The 21,169-nt window shown below is 48.5% G+C and overlaps 1 protein-coding gene across 12 annotated transcripts in view; it reads right to left on the bottom strand.

Moving 5' to 3' along the window:
• Window positions 1-21,169, bottom strand: part of SLC4A4 (solute carrier family 4 member 4) — a 143,375-nt gene that overhangs the window by 24,956 nt on the left and 97,250 nt on the right. For 10 of the 12 annotated variants that reach the window (XM_033513343.1, XM_033513342.1, XM_033513344.1 and 7 more), the window contains 6 exons: window positions 20,651-20,811; window positions 18,062-18,241; window positions 11,091-11,167; window positions 5,476-5,633; window positions 1,295-1,382; window positions 23-177 (listed from right to left, as the gene is read on the bottom strand). In XM_033513343.1, coding sequence (XP_033369234.1) covers window positions 23-177; window positions 1,295-1,382; window positions 5,476-5,633; window positions 11,091-11,167; window positions 18,062-18,241; window positions 20,651-20,811 — 819 coding nt within the window. The remainder of the gene's footprint in view (window positions 1-22; window positions 178-1,294; window positions 1,383-5,475; window positions 5,634-11,090; window positions 11,168-18,061; window positions 18,242-20,650; window positions 20,812-21,169) is intronic. The other 2 variants (XM_015624636.2, XM_033513348.1) reach the window with 1 other exon arrangement.

Here is a 21,169-nt window from a genome sequence, read left to right on the forward strand (position 1 = left end):
AGAGCCCCTCTCCTGCTATCACCTCTTATCTGAAGAAGGGAGAGACTTGGGGGGCTCTATCCTAATGGCTGGATCCCATTCCCCAGGGGGGAGCACGATGACTTCATCCAGAAATTCATCGATGCCTGCGATCAGGTCCTGACGGTCCTTGGCTTTATAGGCAATGTCATGGAATACCTGTAAGGAAAAGAGACTTCTTGTGGAGCAGGTTTGCATCTTCTGTGGCCCTGACTCCAGAAGCAGCTGCTGAGTTTTAGAAAATCAATTTAATTCCTTCTCAGAAACTTCTGAAGAAGTATCAGGACATGTTGCACAAGGAGGTGTGACCCTTCCTTTGGCTGGGTAACAACAAAGATTCATTTTTTGCAGGCATATATCTAATTTTAAGCAAAATATCTATTTCTAACCTTTAAAAATGTTAGTAAAGCACAATTATCTATTTCTTCAGTGCAAAAAAGGTTTCCTCTATGTAAAGACTTTCAATTGCACTTGGAGAAGACAATTTGACAAAGCCACCTGCTTCAGTCTATCAAACCCAGATTAATTTTCAACCCTGTGACACAGAACTGATGACAATATTTACTCAAAAACAACATCACAAACTAATTTAGTGAAAGGCTCGGTATTAACCATGAAGAACAAATGGGAGAAGAGAGTGTGGGGAAAAAAGCATTAATGCTGAATTTCATAGGAATCTTCTGGACTGTGTGGAGAGGAGGTGGATGAGTGTGTGTGAGGGATGAGCTGGTGGCAGGAAGGGACTTTGGGGCTATGGAAAGCACATCACTGAGGGGCAGAAAGCAGGAGAGCTGGGAGCAGCTGAGCTGTAGCAGAGCAAAACCACACCAAGAAACAAAGCTGATGTGAATGAGCCCCAGGGACGAGGGAAGAAAGGAACTGGAAATGAATGCTGAGAGCCCAGCCCTGGCAGCGAGGGGAGCTGCTCCTGGCTAACACATAAACACTGCCTGTGCTGGGGATGCTGCACCACACACAGCCAGGGGAAGCAGTCCTGGCTATCCCTGGCTGAGGGATACTGGGACACAAGGTGATGACCACAGCACAATAAATTCAACTATTAATTCACAGCTGATAGAAAAGAGTGATTGCTGGCAGGAAAACACACAGGGTGGACAACCCCCTCCTAGAGACACGCTTCTAAAAAGCCAGAGGCAATAGTTATGTCAAGAGATGGAATAAGGAGGTAAGGTGGGTATTTCATGCCTTCCTGCTGAGCAGGCTGGAGGGAAGGTTACTGGGAGAAGCCATTTCCCATGGGAGATGCCACACCTACCTCATCCGACATCAGTGTAGCGATGGCTCGGCCGATCTCGTGATAGGACTTGGCTTTGCCCTTTGGTCCCAGCAGAATGAAGAGAAATCTGACAAAACCAAGAGATTGTTCCCACTTAGGATGGCAAAATGAACTGCTTAGTGCTCACACAACACCTAGACAGAATTGTGACTTTAAGAACTGTGGTCCTTGTTAGAACAGTGGCCCCAGGATAACTTGGGAGCAGAGGTTACACCCTGTGGTCAGCCATGCCCTGTGCACCACGAAAGCCTGTCCACCTCCACAGGGATTTGTTGCATGGAATCACAGAATAGTCTGTGCTGGAAAGGATCCTAAAGGCCATCTAGTTCCAGTCCCCTGCCATGGGCAGGGACAGCCCCTACTAGCCAGGCTCCTCCGAGCCCTGTCCAAGCTGGCCTTGGACACTTCATTTTTCACATGACCTCTCTGGGCAGCAACAACATCCAAGTCACTGCTGAAGAGTTTAAAAAACACCATGATATGAAACCTTTATCAGTGCAAACATACAGATGAAATAACCTCACCAGAAGCAACCATGCCCTTCCAAGGATTGGATTAAATATTATTTTATCTCCCTAACTCAAATATGATGAGGTACCTATGGCTTACGAGGAGTACTATATCCTGACAAGTACCTTCTGTTCAAAAGAACCTGGAATCCTAAAAGAAAAAAAGGCAGCAAGTTAGTAGGACAGGATCCATAAATACATATTGATTGGCATTACTACATAACACTTTTTAATGGAGTTCTTCACGAGGTGTTGGAGTGTTTTACTTGAGGTTCACAGGGAGGTGAGTAAGCCACACACGCCCAGGTCGCGTCCTCTGCTCTCCTCCCACCTCCTGGAACCTTCCCTGCTTTACCAGTTCTTATAAAATAACATTCAAGAAAAACTGTTCCTCAGCCAACTCCTTCCAAATCCAGGATGCAAATTAACCAAACATATTAATGATAAAAAAAAAGAGGTTCATAACTTCAGGAGTTGGTAGAACTGGAGTTGGTTGGAGTTGGAGAATGCTGCTTGGCATTCTTCTGGTTTTCCAGGAGAACCAGGCACTTTTATAACCTTCTTCTGCAATAACCCCAACCAGCTGGGCTCTTTCCCAGCGCAGAGCAACAGCACCTGAATACTCCTGCACTACTAAAACACTCTTGAAAACAAAGAGTCTGTGGCATTTTCCAAATTCTTCATCCTAATTCAGCTCAGAACTGCCTTCAGTGGGTAGAGCAAGATCTTTTTGTGGGCCAAACACTACAGACACAAAAACATTAATGCATTTTAGATGCCCAAACTAGATTATGTCTGCATAGATTTATTATCATTAAGCTATGAACACCTCCAGCTACAAAAGCTCTCACTCCTAACTCTGCTGTACTCCTCCTCTTCCTCTGCTGAAGGCCACTTGAGAATTCCTCCCTGCTGCACACAACACATGCTGAGCTACCCAATGCCCATTGCTGCTGCTTAACTCATTGCTAATAATGCTCCAAGGCAGGGAATGTGAGGTTCCACCAAGCTCCAAGTCTCTCAGAAGGAATAACACAATCCAATGTTTCTCTCAAGGCATTGCTAGAACAGCAACTCCCTAAGGGTTAAAGGCACCTGAACAAAGGAACCTCAGCCAAGTCCTGGAGGAAAAGTGCCTCTGCAGGGAAAAGCCTCTGTCAGGAGGCCAGGGAGGACCAGACTTCTGGATCTGCCCCTCACTTCCCCAGTGACCTTTGGGCAAGTTATTTCACTTCATTTGAGACCTGCAGACATTGGCCTTTCCCAGCTCTGCACACCAGGCTCTGCAAGTCAGTGCAGCTTATCTCCAAAAAACATCTTCCATCTTCTCCTGGCTCATTCCTCATCTTTCTCCCCATCTTCACCGCATTAAACAGCAGCCTTGAACACACGATGGTGCACTGCTCTGATGAAAATACAAAGCCATTCCCAAGCCATGCTGCCAGCTCAGGGCTTATCCAAATGAGGAGTCCCAAATACTGTGGGATGAAATTTGACAAGAAAACAAAAGGCCTTAAAGGTTTTCCCAATCTGATCAGTAAAAAGAAAACTCGAGAAAGGCTGGGACATCTCTATTCCAACTGCATATCCCTGATTTTTCTATTACTAGCCCCTGGGCTCTGGAGCCAGGGTGGGAGAGCTGGGGGTGACCAGTCTAGAGAAGAGAAGGCTCCAGGGAGCCCCTTACAGTGCCTAAAAGAGAGGGACTTGGGACAAGGAGCTGGAGTGACAGGACAAGGGGGACAGCTTCACACTGTCAGAGGGCAAGGGTACATTGGATATTAAGAAGAAATTCTTTCCTGTGAGGGTGGTGAGGCCCTGGTTGCCCTGAGAAGCTGTGGCTGTCCCATTCCTGGAAGTGTCCAAGGCCAGGCTGGATGGGATTTGGAGCAACCTGGGAGAGTGGAAGGTGTCCCTGCCATGGCAGAGGGGTGGGAACAAGATGGTCTTTGAGTTCCTTGGTTTCCAACCCAAACCATTCCTTGCTTCTCTCTCTTCCTTAAGAGCAGGAAATGCTCACCTAACACAGCACCCCAGGCACAGGGGCTGGATTGGCCCTGAGCCAAAACCTGCAGGTTTAACCCCCTCCTGCCCTACATCAAAGCAAGGAGAGAGGCAGACACAGGTCCCACTGGCAGTACTGAGAGACCTGGCCCACAGCACCCAAACATCGCTAGAAACCCCGAGAGGCTGCAGTGCCCTGCAGGGACCGAGTGGCTTCCCAGGTCTTACCAAGAAATCAACAATTTAACAAAAGAAAAGGAGAAGAAGCCCCACAGGACAGAAGGCTGGGGATAGCAGAGGCTCCAGCTCTGACATCCTGCAGAGTCTGAGGGCTCTAAGTGCAGGCCCACGGCAGGAATGCCGGCGGCACCGGAGATGTTCCATCACAGCTCCCCGTGGCCCTGAGGGGATTTCCTTGATTGAATTTCATAGGATGCAGCCATGGCAAATGGCTCTTCATCACTCATGAAAGCCACCTAATGAGCCTTCCTGCTTTGATTATTTGCTTTGGAGAACAGCAAATGGATAATAGTATTTCCTGGGAAAAATGCTGGCATGGAAGGACATACTGCCTTGATTAGTGCTACTGAGTAATGAGGCTGCCCAGCAATCCTGGATCCAACTTCCTGGCTCCCACCACCACAGCAAACAACACCTAACCTTCCAAGTGCTGAAAAGAACCTGGAGATATGTTTAAAAAATAGTCAGTGGGATTAGAGCTGGAAGCTGAAATGCTGAAGCACACAGAGGCCAGGAATGTTGAATGAATGAATGAATGAATGAATAACCTGCTACAAAATGAAGGCACATCTGGGTCCCCACACTCCTGCCTGAATGCCCAGTGTGTACAGACAGCTGTGGATGTGTCTGTAAGAAACCACTTACTGCAACTCCAAGAAATACAAATACTGCTACTAGCACTGAAGAGAAAAGCTATGTCCTCTTTCCCCTTTGTCTGGTACACAGAAAGAGGCAAGGATTCCAACAGCCATCTAACTTCCACTCCATACAAGGGCTGTGATATTGCTATGAATTCACACAGGGCAGCTTAGACAGGCAGGCATACTCCAGCAGTGACTTCAAATATTTAAGAACACAAGACATATTGCTATTTGTGAGACTGAAATTCATTTGCTACATGAGTCACAATAAATAAAATATTTCTCTGACATTCTTCCTTGAGCCATTATGCATTACAAAGCAACAAGCCCCAGCAGAATTGTATGCCCTGGTTCACCTGACTTTTTTTTTTTTCGCCCCAGGAGGGTCAGAATTGAATCTTCCATTTGATCTGAGCTGAAGAGGGATAATAGGTGCAGCAAAAATGTGCAGAGGGAATCTGGGATCTGTACAGAAGGGGCAGGAAAAAGGCCCCAGGACTTAAATTCAACACTGACAGTGCCCTTTACTGCTGAGTTGTTAAGTCAGTGTGTTTGTGTAATGCTTTACTTATAACCAAACTCAGGACCAGAAAACGATGAAGCAGCTTCAGTGAGTTTTGTTACTTTACACCACCAATCCTGACGGTTCTGCACATCACGGGATGGAAAGTGCTGGGGAACATCTTCTGGCCTGTTTTTTCTACTTCCCCAGGGGGAAATGCAGGCTCCCTGTGTGGTGCCCTGCCTTGGGGCTGGGTTTCCTTACCGTGTGGGAACAGGGACCTCGGTGAGAGCTCCCAGCATGACCGCCTGCTGCAGCCGCACGAAGGCAATGAAGGGGCTCTCCAGGAAATCCACCTCCCCCACCAGCACGTTGGAGGCCTCAGCATCACGAGGCAATTTCTTCATGAATTTATTCTTCAGCTGCAGCAGGGAAAGAGGAAGGAAAAAAAATGGTGTCAGGCACGTTCTTGTCATCTCTGCACCTCTGTGCCCTAAGTGTGCACGCTGGAGGGCTCTGCTGTGAGCACCCTTGGTCTGGATCCAGCCATGGGGAAATGCCATCCACAGGGAATGGGAAAACACTGCAGCAGCAGCAGCAGCAGCCACTGGGTTCTGTAGCTCAGCCTCTGTGAGACACCTTGGTTTGAACTTCAGCAGTGGCAGAATTAATTTGGAATTGAATCTGGAATTAAGGCTTTGGAAAAGCCTGCCCTCGGCTGGTTCCCAACCTGCCCCCTCTCCCTGGGGGATCTCTGGAGATGCTCTGGGTGTGCCTGGCGAGGGGTGAATGGAGAGGAAGGATGTACTGCCAGGAGCACCAGGGGGACACTGAACTGGGCTATGAATCCCTAATGAGCTGCATGAGGCCACTCCAGGAAGGAGAAAAATGGAAGAAGTCTTGAGAAAGCACATGAATTGATTCAACAAGAAGAAAACTGCTGGAACTATCCTACCCCTACATGCTTCAATCAGGATTACCACCAGAAGAAATAGTAAATAAGCATCAAGGAGCACTGTGGAAGAAGTCTGGAGAAGTGCTACCAGTTCTTCCACAGCATTTGGGAGCATGGTGGTGGCAAAAAAATAATGGGAAGATGGTAAATCCACAAGAAACATTTCATGTACCTCACCAGGTTGGCCATGTTGCTGAAAAATAATCATTCAGCAACACCAGGGCTGGTTTGGACACCCAGTCCAAACCCAGGTGATTCTCTGAGCCAGAACTGAGTTGCAAGGTTTCCTGTGGCCAGCAGCTCCTGAGGCTGAAGGCTCCAGACCCTTCCCCCCTGCCCAGCACAGCAAACCACCGTCACTAATTTTAAAAAGTTGCCATTACAGTGGGGTTTTTTTATCTCCAAATGAGTTTTGCAGAACCGCTTGCCACTTTCTTAAATCATTTATCAGACAGGTAATGAGTGCAGTCAGCACTTAAAATCCATTCTGAACCATTCCCCAAAGAAGCTTTGGAAAGATCTGGCTCCTCAGCAGCATCCAGGAACAAGGGAGGGGCCAGGGAGCTTCACTTTCCCCTGCCAAACTGAACATCATTCCAACCCAACCACTAATGTTATGATAAAAGCCACAGGTCTCCAGCACTGTACTTGCAAAAAAGGCACAGCAACCTCAAAATCCCAATTTCCTTAAATGCACTGTAGCACTCAGATCATCAACACCACTCTGGATCGATTGGGAATGAAAGCAGCTCCTAAGTAAACACTCCTAAGCAGCACTTAAGGAAGCCTAATTCCCCTGCAACTTGAAGCTGTCTCTGTTTTTCTGGATCTGCTCACACAGAGGTTTAAGATCACCTTCCCACAAGTTATCCCCTGACCACCTGCCTCCAGGGGTACCTTTCATGCTCCAGGCTGCTCCATCACCCCAGGATGCTTTAGAGAGCCACTGTGGGTATGGGGAGAAACCAGGCAGGCAAAACTGCTCTCTGCATCAGGAAAAGCAGCAAAAGTAAGGGCAAATTTGGTTAACTAAACTTCCTAGAAACTTTTCCTTTCCTCCAGAAGGGTGGCATTGGTTGTACTGGAAGACAGTAATTTTCACTGGAGCTCTGTGGAGTGAAAGTATGTCACCCAGGCTGACAGACCTCCAAACTGGGAATGTCTGCTTGCAACTGTGGAGATGAGAAGATGTTCCAACAGGAAAAGCAGGCAATCACTCCCACAGTCAATCACAGGACTGCATTCCCAAGAATGGGATCCAGCCAGCACCTCTCTGTCCATGGGTCCCCAGGAAAGGCAGGAGGGTTTCTCTTAACAAGGCCAATTTCTTTTTTAACCTCAGTGCTGGCTTTGGCACAGATCCCCTGTTGACATGGAAACACTGGGTTGAACACACAGTGTCTACACCACAACAAATAAGAAGGGTTTTGTGCCTCCCTCTGACTGCCTGTATTCATTCAGAGCCAGGCTCTTCCCACATCCAAGCCCTCTGGGAGCAGAGATAACACCAGCTCAGGAAACTCCCCTTATATCAACATACATTCCCTTTCTATATGCTGTTGCATCAGCTCAGGAATAGCAGGTCCCTGGGAAAACAGATTTCCTTTCATGTCCCCTTTATTTTACACGTTGAGGACTGAAGGAGTCCCGGTGGTTCAGCCACTTGGAGCTGCCAAGGACATTCTAACAGAGCACAGCCAAAGGATTTCTTGCAGGAGGAGGGATTGGAGTGGGAACAGCAGTAGGAACTTCCCCAGCTTCCTGTGGTCTGTTGGCACTGTAGCATCAGAGGGGCTGATAAAGCATCTGACTCTTTTCAGTCACTTTCCTTCACACATAAGCTGAAAAAAAGAGTTTTAAATGTTTTTAAAATATTAATGTGGCTGCCCCATCCCTGGAAGTATCCACAGCCACGCTGGACAGGGCTTGGAGCAACCTGGGCTGGTGGAAGGTGGCCCTGACCATGGCAAGGGGTGGAACAGGATGATATTTAAGATCTCAATGCATTCTGAGATGCTGGGACTCTATGAATACGGTGCTAGTGAAAAACTTGATCCAACAACTTGATGTCCAGGGGCTGGAGGAATTCCCTGGCCATGAGAGGTCCTGGTTTTAGGGACATAGCTCCAGCATCACTGGTGTATCTGGCAACAGAGAGCTGGGAGCCCAGGAGAGGGCAGGAAGTCTAGAGCCTCACTTATGCATTGCTATATAGAAAAGAAGAATAAATTGTCCCAAAATGCCACTGCTTGTCTCTCCAGGTACAAATGCCCAGGGCATTACCTGCAGCCAACACTCCTAAAATATGACAAATGAAGGCAAATCCCTTGTGTGCACTGCTACCTCAGGAGCAGTGCTCTGCCAAAACACTGAAAGGGAACACTCCTCCTCTTCCCTAATTATCTTCATAAAATGCCAAACAATCCCAAAGCAAAAAACACAAAGAAAGAGCAAACCCCAGATCTGTGGGCCCTTACTGAAGCTGTTTCTCATGGGAGCAGTTTGAGCCGGGGCCCCAGCAGCTCCTGCAGGATCCTGAGCCAGCCTCCCTGCAATCCCAATGGATCAAGCCACCATTCCCATGGCAGAGACAGCCAGCTGATGCCAACTGCCTGACTCTGCCTGGGTCCCTGGCAGTGGGGATGAACCCAGGAGGAACCTCTGACACATCACATCTCTGACACACATGTGAAACCCAAACCTTACAACATCCAGAGACAAGGAGCAGGAACGCTCCAGATCAAAGGAGTATACTGGCTATAAACTCCCCAGGATTATTAGCTGCACCACTCCAAATAGCATTAAAGGCTGCAGAGCTCAATATTAAGGATGTAGGAAGACAGGAAAATCACTGAAGGTACAAAGAAGTTTGTATAAAAGTATTCATTAATTGTATATTATATGCATATACACACACACATATATATATGTATATATTATATTCAAAGCCTTTTTTCCTCTAAAACACAGGCACACAATCCTCTATCTGTACAAAACACCAGGAATTGATTAAGGATGCAGGAAGGCAGCCCTGCTCCATGCAACTGCTATAAACTGACCTCACCCGCCGCAGCTCTTACACGCAGACAAACAAATAAAAATTGGGATATTCTGTGTCTCCAGCAGACTCCCTGCTGCCTGGATGGCCTCACTAGCTGTCCAGATTCCAGATGGGATGCCCAAATAATGACAGCCAGTCTCCCTGCTGCCAAGGCAGGCCAACCTGTTCCCTTAGCAGCTCGTGTTGTGGTAACACGATGGATTATTGCCCTGCCTCCCGTACGGCACGCTGAGTCCTGCTCAGGGAGCTGCCAGGCACCACCACAATGCCACAAACTCAATCAAGGCAGGACTCTGAATGAAAACTGAGCTCTAAGGTGATGTCTCAAGGCACAGAGGACAAGGCTCCCACTTGTGCTAAGTTCATCAGCAGGACACGGGCTAATTAACTGAGAGGATTTTTGGAACCCTGTGCTTAGCAAGAAACTGTTCTCACTACCAGGAGCCAGGCATTCTGTACACTGCAAGTTAAAAACTCTGGAGTGTCCTTCCAGCTGCATCTATTAACTGATTTCCCAGATATCAGTTCTACCAAAACATCTATTTTTATACCCAATTCTCCACAAAAGTCCATTATCTGAATTTCCAGAAACACGGGAGGAGCAGTGGGGACCGTCTGCACCGCTGAGAGCTGCAAGGCTCAGCCCCAGCTTTGGGCTGGTGGAGCATAAAAACCCCAATTACAATGGGATAAAAAATATAACACAGAAGTTTGTTCAATGGCAAAAAAGCTATTTAACCATCCTCCTTCTTCCCCAGGTGTGGCTGTGTGTATTAAAGGAAACTGCTATTTTAGAAAACACAACCAATACAGATGGTACTACAACACTGCATGACACTGAGGTCAGTGCAAAACACGCTGTTCCCCTTCTCTTTCCATGGAAGTGTATTTCTTTAGGCAAATATCTATTTCTTTTTACAATATTTCATTAGTCTGGACTCACTTTTCTACCTCAATTATGTTGCTGTGTCCCTTTCAGGCTGCACTTACAGAAGACTCTGACCAGCCATTGTTGAAGGATGGGAGTCACCCCCAACTGGCCAGCAACTCTGTGCTACCCAAATAATTTTCCAAAGTGACTCTCATTTGCATTCAGAATCACCATGGGACTAGGGAATGCTGAAAGACGCAGCCAGGCTTTGAGAATAACCCACTTTTTGAACCCAGACAAAGGTTTTTTGAAATTTGCACAGAGACCTCATTCAGCCACCAGTTTTTCTAAGAGTTGGAATAAACTTACTCTTACCCCTCAGAACAGGCAGCCCTGGGAAAGGACGGAAACACACACAAAGACAGCCCGTATGCCATACCCCAAACATTACCCTAGTCTAACAAAGAGGTCAAGTCTGTGGAGATTTGTCACTGGAGGCCAATTTTAACTCAATTACTGACTGCATTTTGGAGCTGCTCTCCCACATTACCTGTCAGCACAGCCACCTTCCTGCTGGGACGTGCAGGGGGAGGTGGCACCTCTGTTCCACCAGTTGCTGCAGCAGGGACACGTTCCCCTGTGTGCTCCTGCTCTACCCCATGGTTCCCATGAATGCTCAGCCCAGGGTGCTCCTCTGCTGGCCCTTGTAACTCCTCAGCAGGAAGAGGATCCAAAATCCATCACTCCCTAGGTATTTTACCTCCTTTCTCATGGGGTTCAGCAAGATGCCATCTATGTGGTGTCACTTGCTTCAGACCTTGCAGGAGATTAACCTGCTGTTTCCAAGGGTTGGTGATTAAAGAGTGGAGGAACCACTCAGAGGACTCGACAATACTCACTCCTCTTCTTCTTCAGGTACAGTGGAGCCCTTCCCCCAACATCCAGCTCCTCTCCAAACACATCCCTGAGTGAATGCTGGACCTGGAGCTTACCTGGTCCTTCTCAGGCTTGTCCGAGATGTCGTTGAGGCTGGTGGAAGTCAGGTTTCGGTGAGCCATGGCCGGGCTGCCTGTAACAACAATGTTGACACCATTAAAACACCAGCTTGCATCCAGTTCAGAACACAGAGGCTCAGGCTACAGCAACACCTTTCCTTGGGAGGCTGGTGTGGGGAATTCCAGACCCTGCCAAGCTGCTTTCTGTCACTTGATGTGGCACGGGGGGGATTTAAGATGCTAACACTTCTGACTCACAGCACTCCAGTGACTCCCAGGACAGCACAAGAGTCCAAGGACTTTCCATAATTCCTGCCCGTGGGAGAAAAGCAAAGCAGCACCACACTGCTGGCCAGGTCACCCAGGACCCACCACAAACCCATCCCTCCATGGGGCTGGGACCTTGCAGGGTGCCAAGCCCTGGCCTCAGCTCTCCTGCGTGGCTGGCACCTGCCCCCCTCCATCCCAGACACTGCACACAGCGCAGGCACAGAGGGAGGGCGGCAGCTCCTGGTCCTTTGAGACAGCCTCTAATGAGCACCTCCCTCATTATGAGTAAGCTCATTAACTAAGCTCAGGAGCCTTGAGCATCTCACTGATGAAAACAACGTGTGTGCCACGCTGACGGGCCAAGAGTCACCAATTCCTGACACCAGATTCTCTGGAGAGGTGAAGAAACTCTCCAGAGACACAGCAGAATAATTAAATTTAAACCAACCCAAAACACAAGTAAACAAGAAACCAAGAGTAAACAAAGACTTCTGGGATGGATACAGGATTGGAAATCACAGCTGTCAGTATCAACTGTTATAAATTATCCTGAAATGTTCCCATCTCTTCTCATCACGTTTGCAGGAATCTGAAACACAGCACCAGGAGCTTTCATCCCAAAGTTTCTAACCATGAACTTCATTGGAAAGAGAGGAAATATTAAGGAAAAAAAAAAAAAAAAGGGAAGGAGGCATCTCCTTGTCTCATTTTTGAGGCTGTGTTTTGAGACAATGTTTATTTGATATTTTTAAAAGGAATGTCCAACTTCTCGGTTTGAGGGAACTCCCAACACAGCTCCCAGCACAAACAAGCTCAATAATAAATCAGCATCAGGAGCAAATAGCCAAAGGAGAGGGAATAAAAAACTCTGCACTCCCCAGGGCTGGGTTTTCTTTACAACATAGGTGAGGATAGATTCAAAGCAGCTGTACCTGCTGTGTGTTACTGCCACATCCAGCACCATCAGCACAGCCCAAGCCAAGCACAACTAGACAAATCACATATAACAAAGGGGGATCCTCAGCTTCAGCTCTTCCTGCTGTTATTCAAGACCCCACTTGGCTGCTATTTTTTTCCAGATTACATCACTTGTTTGCTTTGTTTATTAGATTCCAAGCTGCCTGTTGTTCCCTGTGATATAATGACCCTGCTCCCAAGAGGAGGAGGCTTGTGCCTTTCTCTCCCCACGCTACCAGCCTCCTTCTCCTAGGGATGGTCAACACAGCCACACAAACTCAGAGCAGCTCCAAACAAACCTTCTCCTAATGGGCTCCACACAGCCACACAAACTCTCCACAGTTCCAAAAAACCACCTGGAGTACAAAGTTTGGGCTGCTCAGACCCCTGTGGAGGACTTCTGGCACACGACACTCACCCTTCTTATGGTGTTTGCTAACGAAGGATCATTTCCTGATCCAGGCCCAGCTCCCATTCCTTTCTCTCTAGCAAAGGTGACATGAGTCTGTCTGTGGCTGTGCTCAGCCAAGGACTTGTGAGGGAAGCACGGCACACAGTCCAAACCCCTCTGTGCTATTATCTCATCCTATGGATCAGCTCCATAGTAACCTGCCAAAGGGAATACCCTGGAATTCAGACTTCAGTCTGCCTGAAGTGGCCACCAGAGAACACCTCTGTGCCACAAGCTGTGCCCTCCTGGGAGGAGCAGTGAGCTCCTCTGGGATCAGCAAGGCTCCCAGGAGTCACGTCTGACACAGGCAATCAGGGAGGAGCGGTGCTGGAGACCTGTCTGGCTCACCCCAGAGAGATCAAGCTGGCAGACTATTTGTAAGGATCACTCATGTGAAAATTAAAATATCTAAGCCCCTTCAACAAGCAAAGGATACTTCAAGAGACCAAAAAAAAAATAAGTGCCAGCAACCAGCTTAGATTCCCCTTGGAAGGGGAGTCTGGCCTGACCTACCTGCTTCATCCCAGATGAAGGAAAAAGGGAAAACAGAATGAAACAGAGCAGTGGAGGGGACAGTGAGCATTAAAACAGACAGCCAGAGTAGCACCACTCCCCACTGAAGGCATCTTGCCCCTGTTAATGCAGCAGCAAGCGTTAGGAGCCCGGCTGCTGGGACGTGCCACTTGCTCTTGCTCTGCTGGCCCCAGCTGCCCGCCCTGAGCCCTGCCCAGCACTTACTGAGCCATCCCACGCTGGGGCTGCGCTGCACTCCCAGCTCATCGTCCAAGGTGCGCGTGGCCAGGCAGGGCACGGAGCTCTCCAGCGGGCTGCGTGCTTGTGCCAGGCAAGCAGGAGACGGGAGCGGCAGCAAAGAGCAGGAAGAGAGCAAAGGGGAAAAGTTAAAAGAAAAGAAAAGAAAATTATGCCAGAAAGAAAGGCTCGAGCAGTGGTACAGGAAAGCCAGGCAGGAGAGAGGGTTTGAGCTGCACAGTGTGGTCACCAAAGCCCACTCATTTAGATCCTGACATCTCCCCCGAAGCTCCAGCTGGCAGCGTTCACTTGGCAGGGCTGGACACAGCTCTCCATCCCTGGTCTCTGAAGTTCAGGCATCTCTGAAGCACATCTCAAGGAGGTGAGTGAGCAGCTGCGGTGCTGGTGGCACCGAGCAGTTCCAGGCCACAGCACCACCAGTAACAACAGGTTTTTGAAAATAAAGACCAGGTCATGTCCCAGGAGCAAACTTTGGAGCATCCTGACCCCATCCATACATATTCAGGCACACCAATCCAGACTTGGAAATGCTCACCTTAGTCTGCAGCGCTTCCAATGATGCCAATACATACACTGATGGGGGTTTTGCAAGCATTCCTTGGACACCACCTCACTTCTGACTTCAGCTGCTCTCCTCTGTGCTGGTGCTGTTCAGCTGATGCCACTGCTCAGCTATAAAGGCACTGAGGTCACAGTTCATGTGAAAAACACTGAACTGAATAATGCTGAACCAGAGGAGCCATGGCTGCCCCATCCCTGAAGTGTCCAAGGAACAGAGCTTGGAGAAACCTGGGCTAGTGGCCCTTCCAGTGGCAGGGGGCTGGAACAAGATGCTCTTTCCTTCCAACCCAAGCTCTTCCAGGATTCTGAAGTAGAATAAAACCCTCCTCCCCAGCACAGACAGGTACCCTCCTGTCTGTGCCTCAGCTGACACCTTGCCAACAGCCCGCTCTTCCCACTCAACTGTTTGCAAACCATGGTGCCAGCACAGTGTGAACAAGCCGTGCTCAGGAGGTGTTTGGGCAGCACCCACGCGGTGGTGGGACTGTGCCATTATTTACGGTGGTTAAACACACACACTTAAACACATCACAGCTTTCTAGAGGCTCTGCCAGCTTGGCTTTAGCAGCATGTGATCGCTTCTCGCTTGCCAAAGGCTCCCACAGGTGTTAAAATATACAGAACGCTGGCAAGAAGCTCTGAAAGAAACATCTCAGAAGGGATAGCAAATGTCATCACAGAAGGCTGGTAAATATTGATTGGTCCTCAGGCACCTGCAGGAGGGATGGGGACCACAGACCCCACATTACACCATGGCAAACCCCAAGGTGTGCCAGCTGGAGCCCTGCTAGCCCGGGTGTTACAAGGCTGTGCCAGGAAGGGATACAATCAACTCTTCAAAAGCCACTCAACAAAACCAGACACACACGAAAACCTGTCAAAAACCCATCAAAACCCCCTGCAGGAGTCCCATCAACATGTAACATGGCAATATCCTTGCTGAACACTTCATACAGCTCAACCTTCTAGCAATGGAAGCAAGGGGAAAAGGGCTGTAGCTTCTCAAGGTAACATGGGAGGGTTTGCTTAGTCCAGCTTGCTATGCCCAGAATTTTGGCAATCATCTTTTTCTTGCTGAACAGACAGCAAAAGAGTGTTGGGATTTATCCTCCTCCATCCATGGCACACAAGGAACTACCCTCTTTTCCTCGATTCCTTTCCCAGAGCAAAGGGATTCCTGACAAACATCCTGCTGCAGCATGACCCACACCAACTTGTATGATACAGAGATGGAGAGCAGAGCACACCTTGGCCAAATCTCTGCCCATCTCATCACTACCTCACCTTCAAACAGAGCACTGACATGACAGATGGGGGCTGAGGATGACTCCCTCCCAGGAACCACAGAGCCACTCCCATCCCTGGGGAGCACTGGGAAAACAAAGAGATGCTCCAGGATCAGTTATGGCAGGGAGATTGGCAGTACATCATTCTTTCTTAGGTTCCTGAATTTCTAGAGGCATCTGGGATAACTGCATGGGGCTCATTCATCTCTGAAGTAAAAAAAAAATAACATTTTGGAGGTCCTAAGACTTCAGTTATTTAGTCACTCTGAACCAAGTGAGACAGAGGCACCTCAGGATTCTTTTGAGCCATGGCCCAGGGTGTATTTCCAAATTTCAGATCTAGCAAACAGATCCCACCCCTGAAGTATTCAAGGGGAGCTTGCAGCAGGTGTCCCTGCTGAGCCAGCCAAGCAGGGGGCAGCTACACCAGCATAAAAAGCTGCTGTGCAGAGGGCAGGCAGATGCTCAGACCTGGTGGCAGCATCAATATTGGATGGAAGTTTCAGTGACACTGAAGTGAAAACAAACACCTACCTGGAAAGAAACTCTAGGGAAATTTAGGAGTGCTTGGGGCCGGTGGCACAGTCATTATGGTGATTAGCTATGCTAAGAGACAGCTGCACTCCCGTTGGCCTCATAAAATTTTTATCTGTCTAAAGGACACGTGAGACATTCATTGAATCCAAGGTATATAACCTGATCAAATATGTTCTGTAGTTACTTTTTCATTAAAGTGTAAATAATAAATAGCTGTAACGACTTTTCATGAGGTATTTCCCCCATATGTCAGTCTCGCCCTCCTCAAGTCTCAATGTGCTTGTCCTGCCATGGAACAGAGTGCTACACATCCTCAGAGCACAGAAATAGCCCAGGTGGGAGCACAGAGACACAACAACATGAAAGGAGTGGCTGATGGCCAGACCAGGAAAGAATTCTTGGAGAAGCAGTCCAACTGAGCCAGGACCTGCACAGCCCATGCAAACAAGAACGAGAAATGAATGAAATTGAAATCACTTAAAATCCAAGTAAAGAAGGCCCTTAGCCACGAAAAATGAGCAGGGGCTCAGTGAGAATGTGAGAAATGCCCTTTGTCAGCATCACTCTTCCTGGGATAAGCTTTGCCTACGTACAGGAAGAGGGGTTTGCAGCTGAGAGCTGAGGGCATCTCCTAAAAGAGACGACAGAAATGTCCCTTGTAGCTGAAACCTTCACCTGAAACCAACAGCTGAAGACGTGTCTGTCTGGTGTTCAACCTCCCACACACCGTGGCCACAGGCCAGGATTCCTCCCCTCACAGCAAACTCGGCCATCAAAGGTGCAGCAAGGGTTGGAGTGACGGAGGTGCTACCAGGAAGCAGATGCCTTCCATCCAGACCGTGGGGAGCACAGCATGGGAAGGCAGCACAAGGCCAGGCTGGCTGGGCTTTGTAGCCACGTGGTCTCGCAGGAGTCCCTGCTCGCGGCTCCTCCAGCTACAGGGCTCCCCAGCCACGCTGAGCCCCTTCCCTAAAGCTGTGATTTCCTCCCAGGGCTCTCCCTGGAGTGCAGTCCCTCCCCTCTCCGTGGGACTCCTGCAGGGATATGCACGGGGAACGCTGCCGCGCTCACATCACCGCGGGCCGCGTCATTTCACCCGCTCCGTCAGCACCGCGTCCACGCGACACCACACGGGCATCACCCACCGCAACAAACAGCTCCACGTGCACACACACAGCCCTGCTGCAAAACCAAAGGATGAGCCAAGGCAGGAAATATTAATCAAGTGTGAGAATAGGTTAGGGAGGAATGTTAGGGTGGGTTTTAGAAGCCAAACACAGCAAGCTAAGAGGCCTTTGGTGAAGCAAGAAGAAAATAGTTTCTTCACTTGCTTTCATTTCTGGGTATTTTAAAATGGCAACTTTTAGCCCAATTTCCAGACTGCCACAGGAGACAGTTGAGAGAACTCCAAGGCATGATGAGAGGCTTAAAACACCTCTTTTTTTAATTACCATGAGCAAGAAGACCCCAAATCTCCACCCAGGGGCAAGCATTGAGTCAGTGCCCAGGCCTCTGTAGCTGTCTGCACACACACACACACATACCACACACGCATTTAAGGACACCACTACCAACATGGCACTACCTATTACACCTTTTTTAGGGAGAAGAAGAGACATATTCACAACACACGCCACAAAACTACTTTAGGACGAATAAAGCAGGATGGAAATCAGCTTTACCCCACTGGACAATGATTGTATGGCAATAAAATGGAAGCTAGATGTCATTTTGGATTCACAGTGCCACCGGCACTGTCTGTTACAGACATGGAATGCACGTGGAAGCTCTGTCTCTGCCCCAATGTTTCAGGTGATCAGCCTTTTAAGGCTCAGGCCCCACCAAAGTTTTTTGCGAATCCCCTTTCCTATCGTTGCTCCTAAACCATCTCCTCGACGCCAGCTGCAAGAGCATCCCCTGCCTTCCTGCCTGTCCCCTGAGCCCCTGCCAGTCCAGTGAAGATGTGGTTAGAGCCGTGCCACGGGCCAAGCAGCCTGCAGAGCCCCCGCTGATGCGCCATCAGCACGGTCTCGCTGCTCCCACGGGGGTTAGGAAAGCGGTGTCAGGGCCACGCAGTTAGTTCTGGGCGGGTTGCTGTGACAGAGAAGGCCAGAGCCAGGTAGCCTCTGCATTACCATTATCGGGGTTGGAAAACATCCTACTTGCACTGGAGACGGTCTTTCCAATGTCAGCCAGCGAGCGCAGGTTGGATTTCTTGGTCTGGTGCCGGTGCTTCCTGAGCAGGGTGTAGGTGACCTTGTCCTTCAGCTCGGGTTTCAACAGCCCCGTCTCGATCTGATTGTCAACGATCATCTCTGTGGCACAGGAAGGGGGAGGGAGGGAGGGGAGAGCAAAATGAACCACAGAGCTCAAAACTGCTTCAGGGAGGGCAGAGAGAGAGGAATTGGAGGAATTTTCACCCTGCCTTTTTGATGGCTTCCTTACCATCTCAAAGCCAGGTTTTATTTGTATGAGAATCTCTTTCAGACATTCCTCTTGCAATAGAACATAAGCATTTCCATCCAGCATGAGCCACTAACACACACCTATTGCACTGAGATTCCTCCCTACATGCCACTGAGCCTATTTCAAAGGGCTCTTAGCTCAGAAATGGAATCCCCCGAGCATGGACTTTAGTGAAGATACTATAAGTTGCTATATAAGCAAGTTCCAGGGTGCTCCCAAAAAACACACAGAAAAAACTTCCATCAGATTCAACAAGGCCTGAGTACACCCTGCAGGCCCCCCCAAGTAAAAGCTAATCTAAAGACAGGAGGAAGTCCTGGAGATGAGCCACTAATTAAATCATTCACTTGCAGGACTGAAGTGACAGCAACTACAAACGGCAGAACTTGCTCCACTTACCACAGGATGGATTATACGGCTTTACTTTGCACGGAGTCACCAGGAGAAAAGGCCCCCAGCGTCCTCAATGCCTGCTCACTTCCCATCAATTCCCTCCTTTCTCCTCCCCTATCCCAGAGGAAAAAGGCAAAAAGGTGGCCAGACTTATGAGCAATGTCCCCTGTGCAGTAAATCTCACATGAAGTTGCTCCCCGATGACTTGAGTTCAAGCGCCGTCCCCTGAGGGCAAGTGGCAGCTCGTATTTGTCTGCTGGTAACTTTTATTTGTGCTAATAATAAAAGTTATGGTGAGGGGGAGGCAAGACACCCATCACATTTACTAACTCAGTGAGTCAGAAAGTCATCCTCTACGTGCTGCCCAAGAATTAATGCCTCTTCAAATCCCTAAGGAAGAGCCTAGTTCTTCCTCTCCAATTAAGGCAGGGTGGGTACATGCACGTAGGTACCCTTACACAACACGTTTGGCACAAGGCTGACCTTTGCTAAGTGTTATTTTAATACCAGCTCTTCTTGCTCGTGGTTTTGGTTAGTGATTTTTGGAGTATTTCCTACAGAACCTTCATTCAAGTTTATCCTTCTCTATCTGCCACTTCCCTGTTGCTGATAAAACACAAACGACAAAGAGAGTTTTTCTTTGGAGTTTTCCTTTCCTGTGTGTCACTACCAGACACCAGCCAAGTGATCATGATTAAATCATCCTGGAAATCCAGTCCTGGATATCCCTACCTGTCTGATTAAGGGTCTGGACCAGCAAAAACACCCTGCTCAGGACAGTGTCACAGTGTCACAGCAAGAGCAGGCACCGATGTGTAATTTAATCTCCTAGGAATTAGATTTAATTTGGGTGTTGAAGAAGGAGATTGAAGGCGACATCTCGAAGGGACTTCAAAAGAAAATTTAATGTTTGAGGGTTTAAGGTTTCATACCATGAACATCAGCTTCTGAAGCAGGCTCACCTTCAGCAGGAAACTTGAAAGGTTCTTGGGGGTTTTATTTTGCTAAAACTTTACAAAGCTGTGCATTTGGATACACAAAAGCAAAGGAACATAAATGTCACCATAAGCACTTGCAAAACCAATTTCAATACTCCTCATGTAATGCCAGAAGCAGCTGTCATTCCAAGCCTTAGGATCCAGTGCATGGGAGAATTCCATGCCAGGCTAATTTTGACCTTACTTCCTGAGATGACCATTCAGAGCACTGAGTTTTGGAGGAGGAAGTATTTAATTTTGCTCTTTTACATCTCTTCATGTAACAGCTCGTGAACTGAGTTTTTTTGGTTAAATGTCCCTCCACTGGATGGCTCACTTGGAAAATTTATTTTCCCTAAGTTCTCACAGGCCACGTGCAACGTGATCTGGCTCTCAGCACGTCACTGAGCATGTCACCCACAGCTAATCTGACCGTACCAAAGCCACCCTCTCATTCTGCAGAGAGGAGAACCAGCTGGTGCTGGAGTGTGGGGTGTCCCATCCTAAACACAGCCCCACCTCCTTCAGTGGGCAGCTCAACACCTCACCCAGGAGCAGCTCCTGGCCCGAGTGGTTCTGCATGAACGGCACCTGACGGCTGTCTCTGCTCCCAGAGACGTGGTCCTTCCACATGTCACCTTTTCTACAGTGAATATATATTAAATTCATGTTTTTCATTCTTCTTCCTGCACTCAGAAGGACTCTGTTCATCTATCTATTATCCTTTCCCAGGCACTTTCTAGTTTCCCCTGTTATTCCTTGTTATTTGGGTTGTTTTTTTCTCTTTCATTGGAAAAGCAGCGCTTTTTCATTAAAACCATCCATAAAACCACACCGGGGTTAATAAAAACGTGTGGTGAGGCAAAGAGCCAAGACAGGTGTACTTACCCACCACCTGTGGGAGGGAAGAGGCCTCCATATCCAGCATGATGGAGCCCTTCTCGATGCACGTCCTCAGCTCGAACAGGCTGTGCAGAGACAAGGTGGCCACGTGTGGTTTGCTCCATCGCTCCCCGCCTTGTTCCACCTTCTCCTCAAACTTGATCCACCTACGACAGCGCAGAGCAATGAGATGGGGTTAAGGCTTCTGCCTCCTTGCAGGGGAACTAATCCTGCATTTCTGGCAATAAGGGGACTTGTCCCTCACTATCTTGGCAGCTCTGCTTTAATGGTTGGACTCTGTGGTCTTAGAGGGCTGCTCCAAACTAAATGATTCTGTGATTCAAGTTCAGGAAATAAAAGATGGAATCAGCCACTGCCAAGATGCAGGCAGCATGGAATGCCATGCCCACAGGTGAGCACATCCCAGCCATGACTGAGGGTGCTCTCAGAGAATAAACGAGCCACCAAAGGAGAAGGCACAAATTAAGGAGCTCATTCTTTCCCTCCAGCTGCTGTTTAATGATT

Source organism: Parus major, chromosome 4, assembly GCF_001522545.3.
Source record: "Parus major isolate Abel chromosome 4, Parus_major1.1, whole genome shotgun sequence".
NCBI classification, from domain to species: Eukaryota; Metazoa; Chordata; class Aves; order Passeriformes; family Paridae; genus Parus; species Parus major.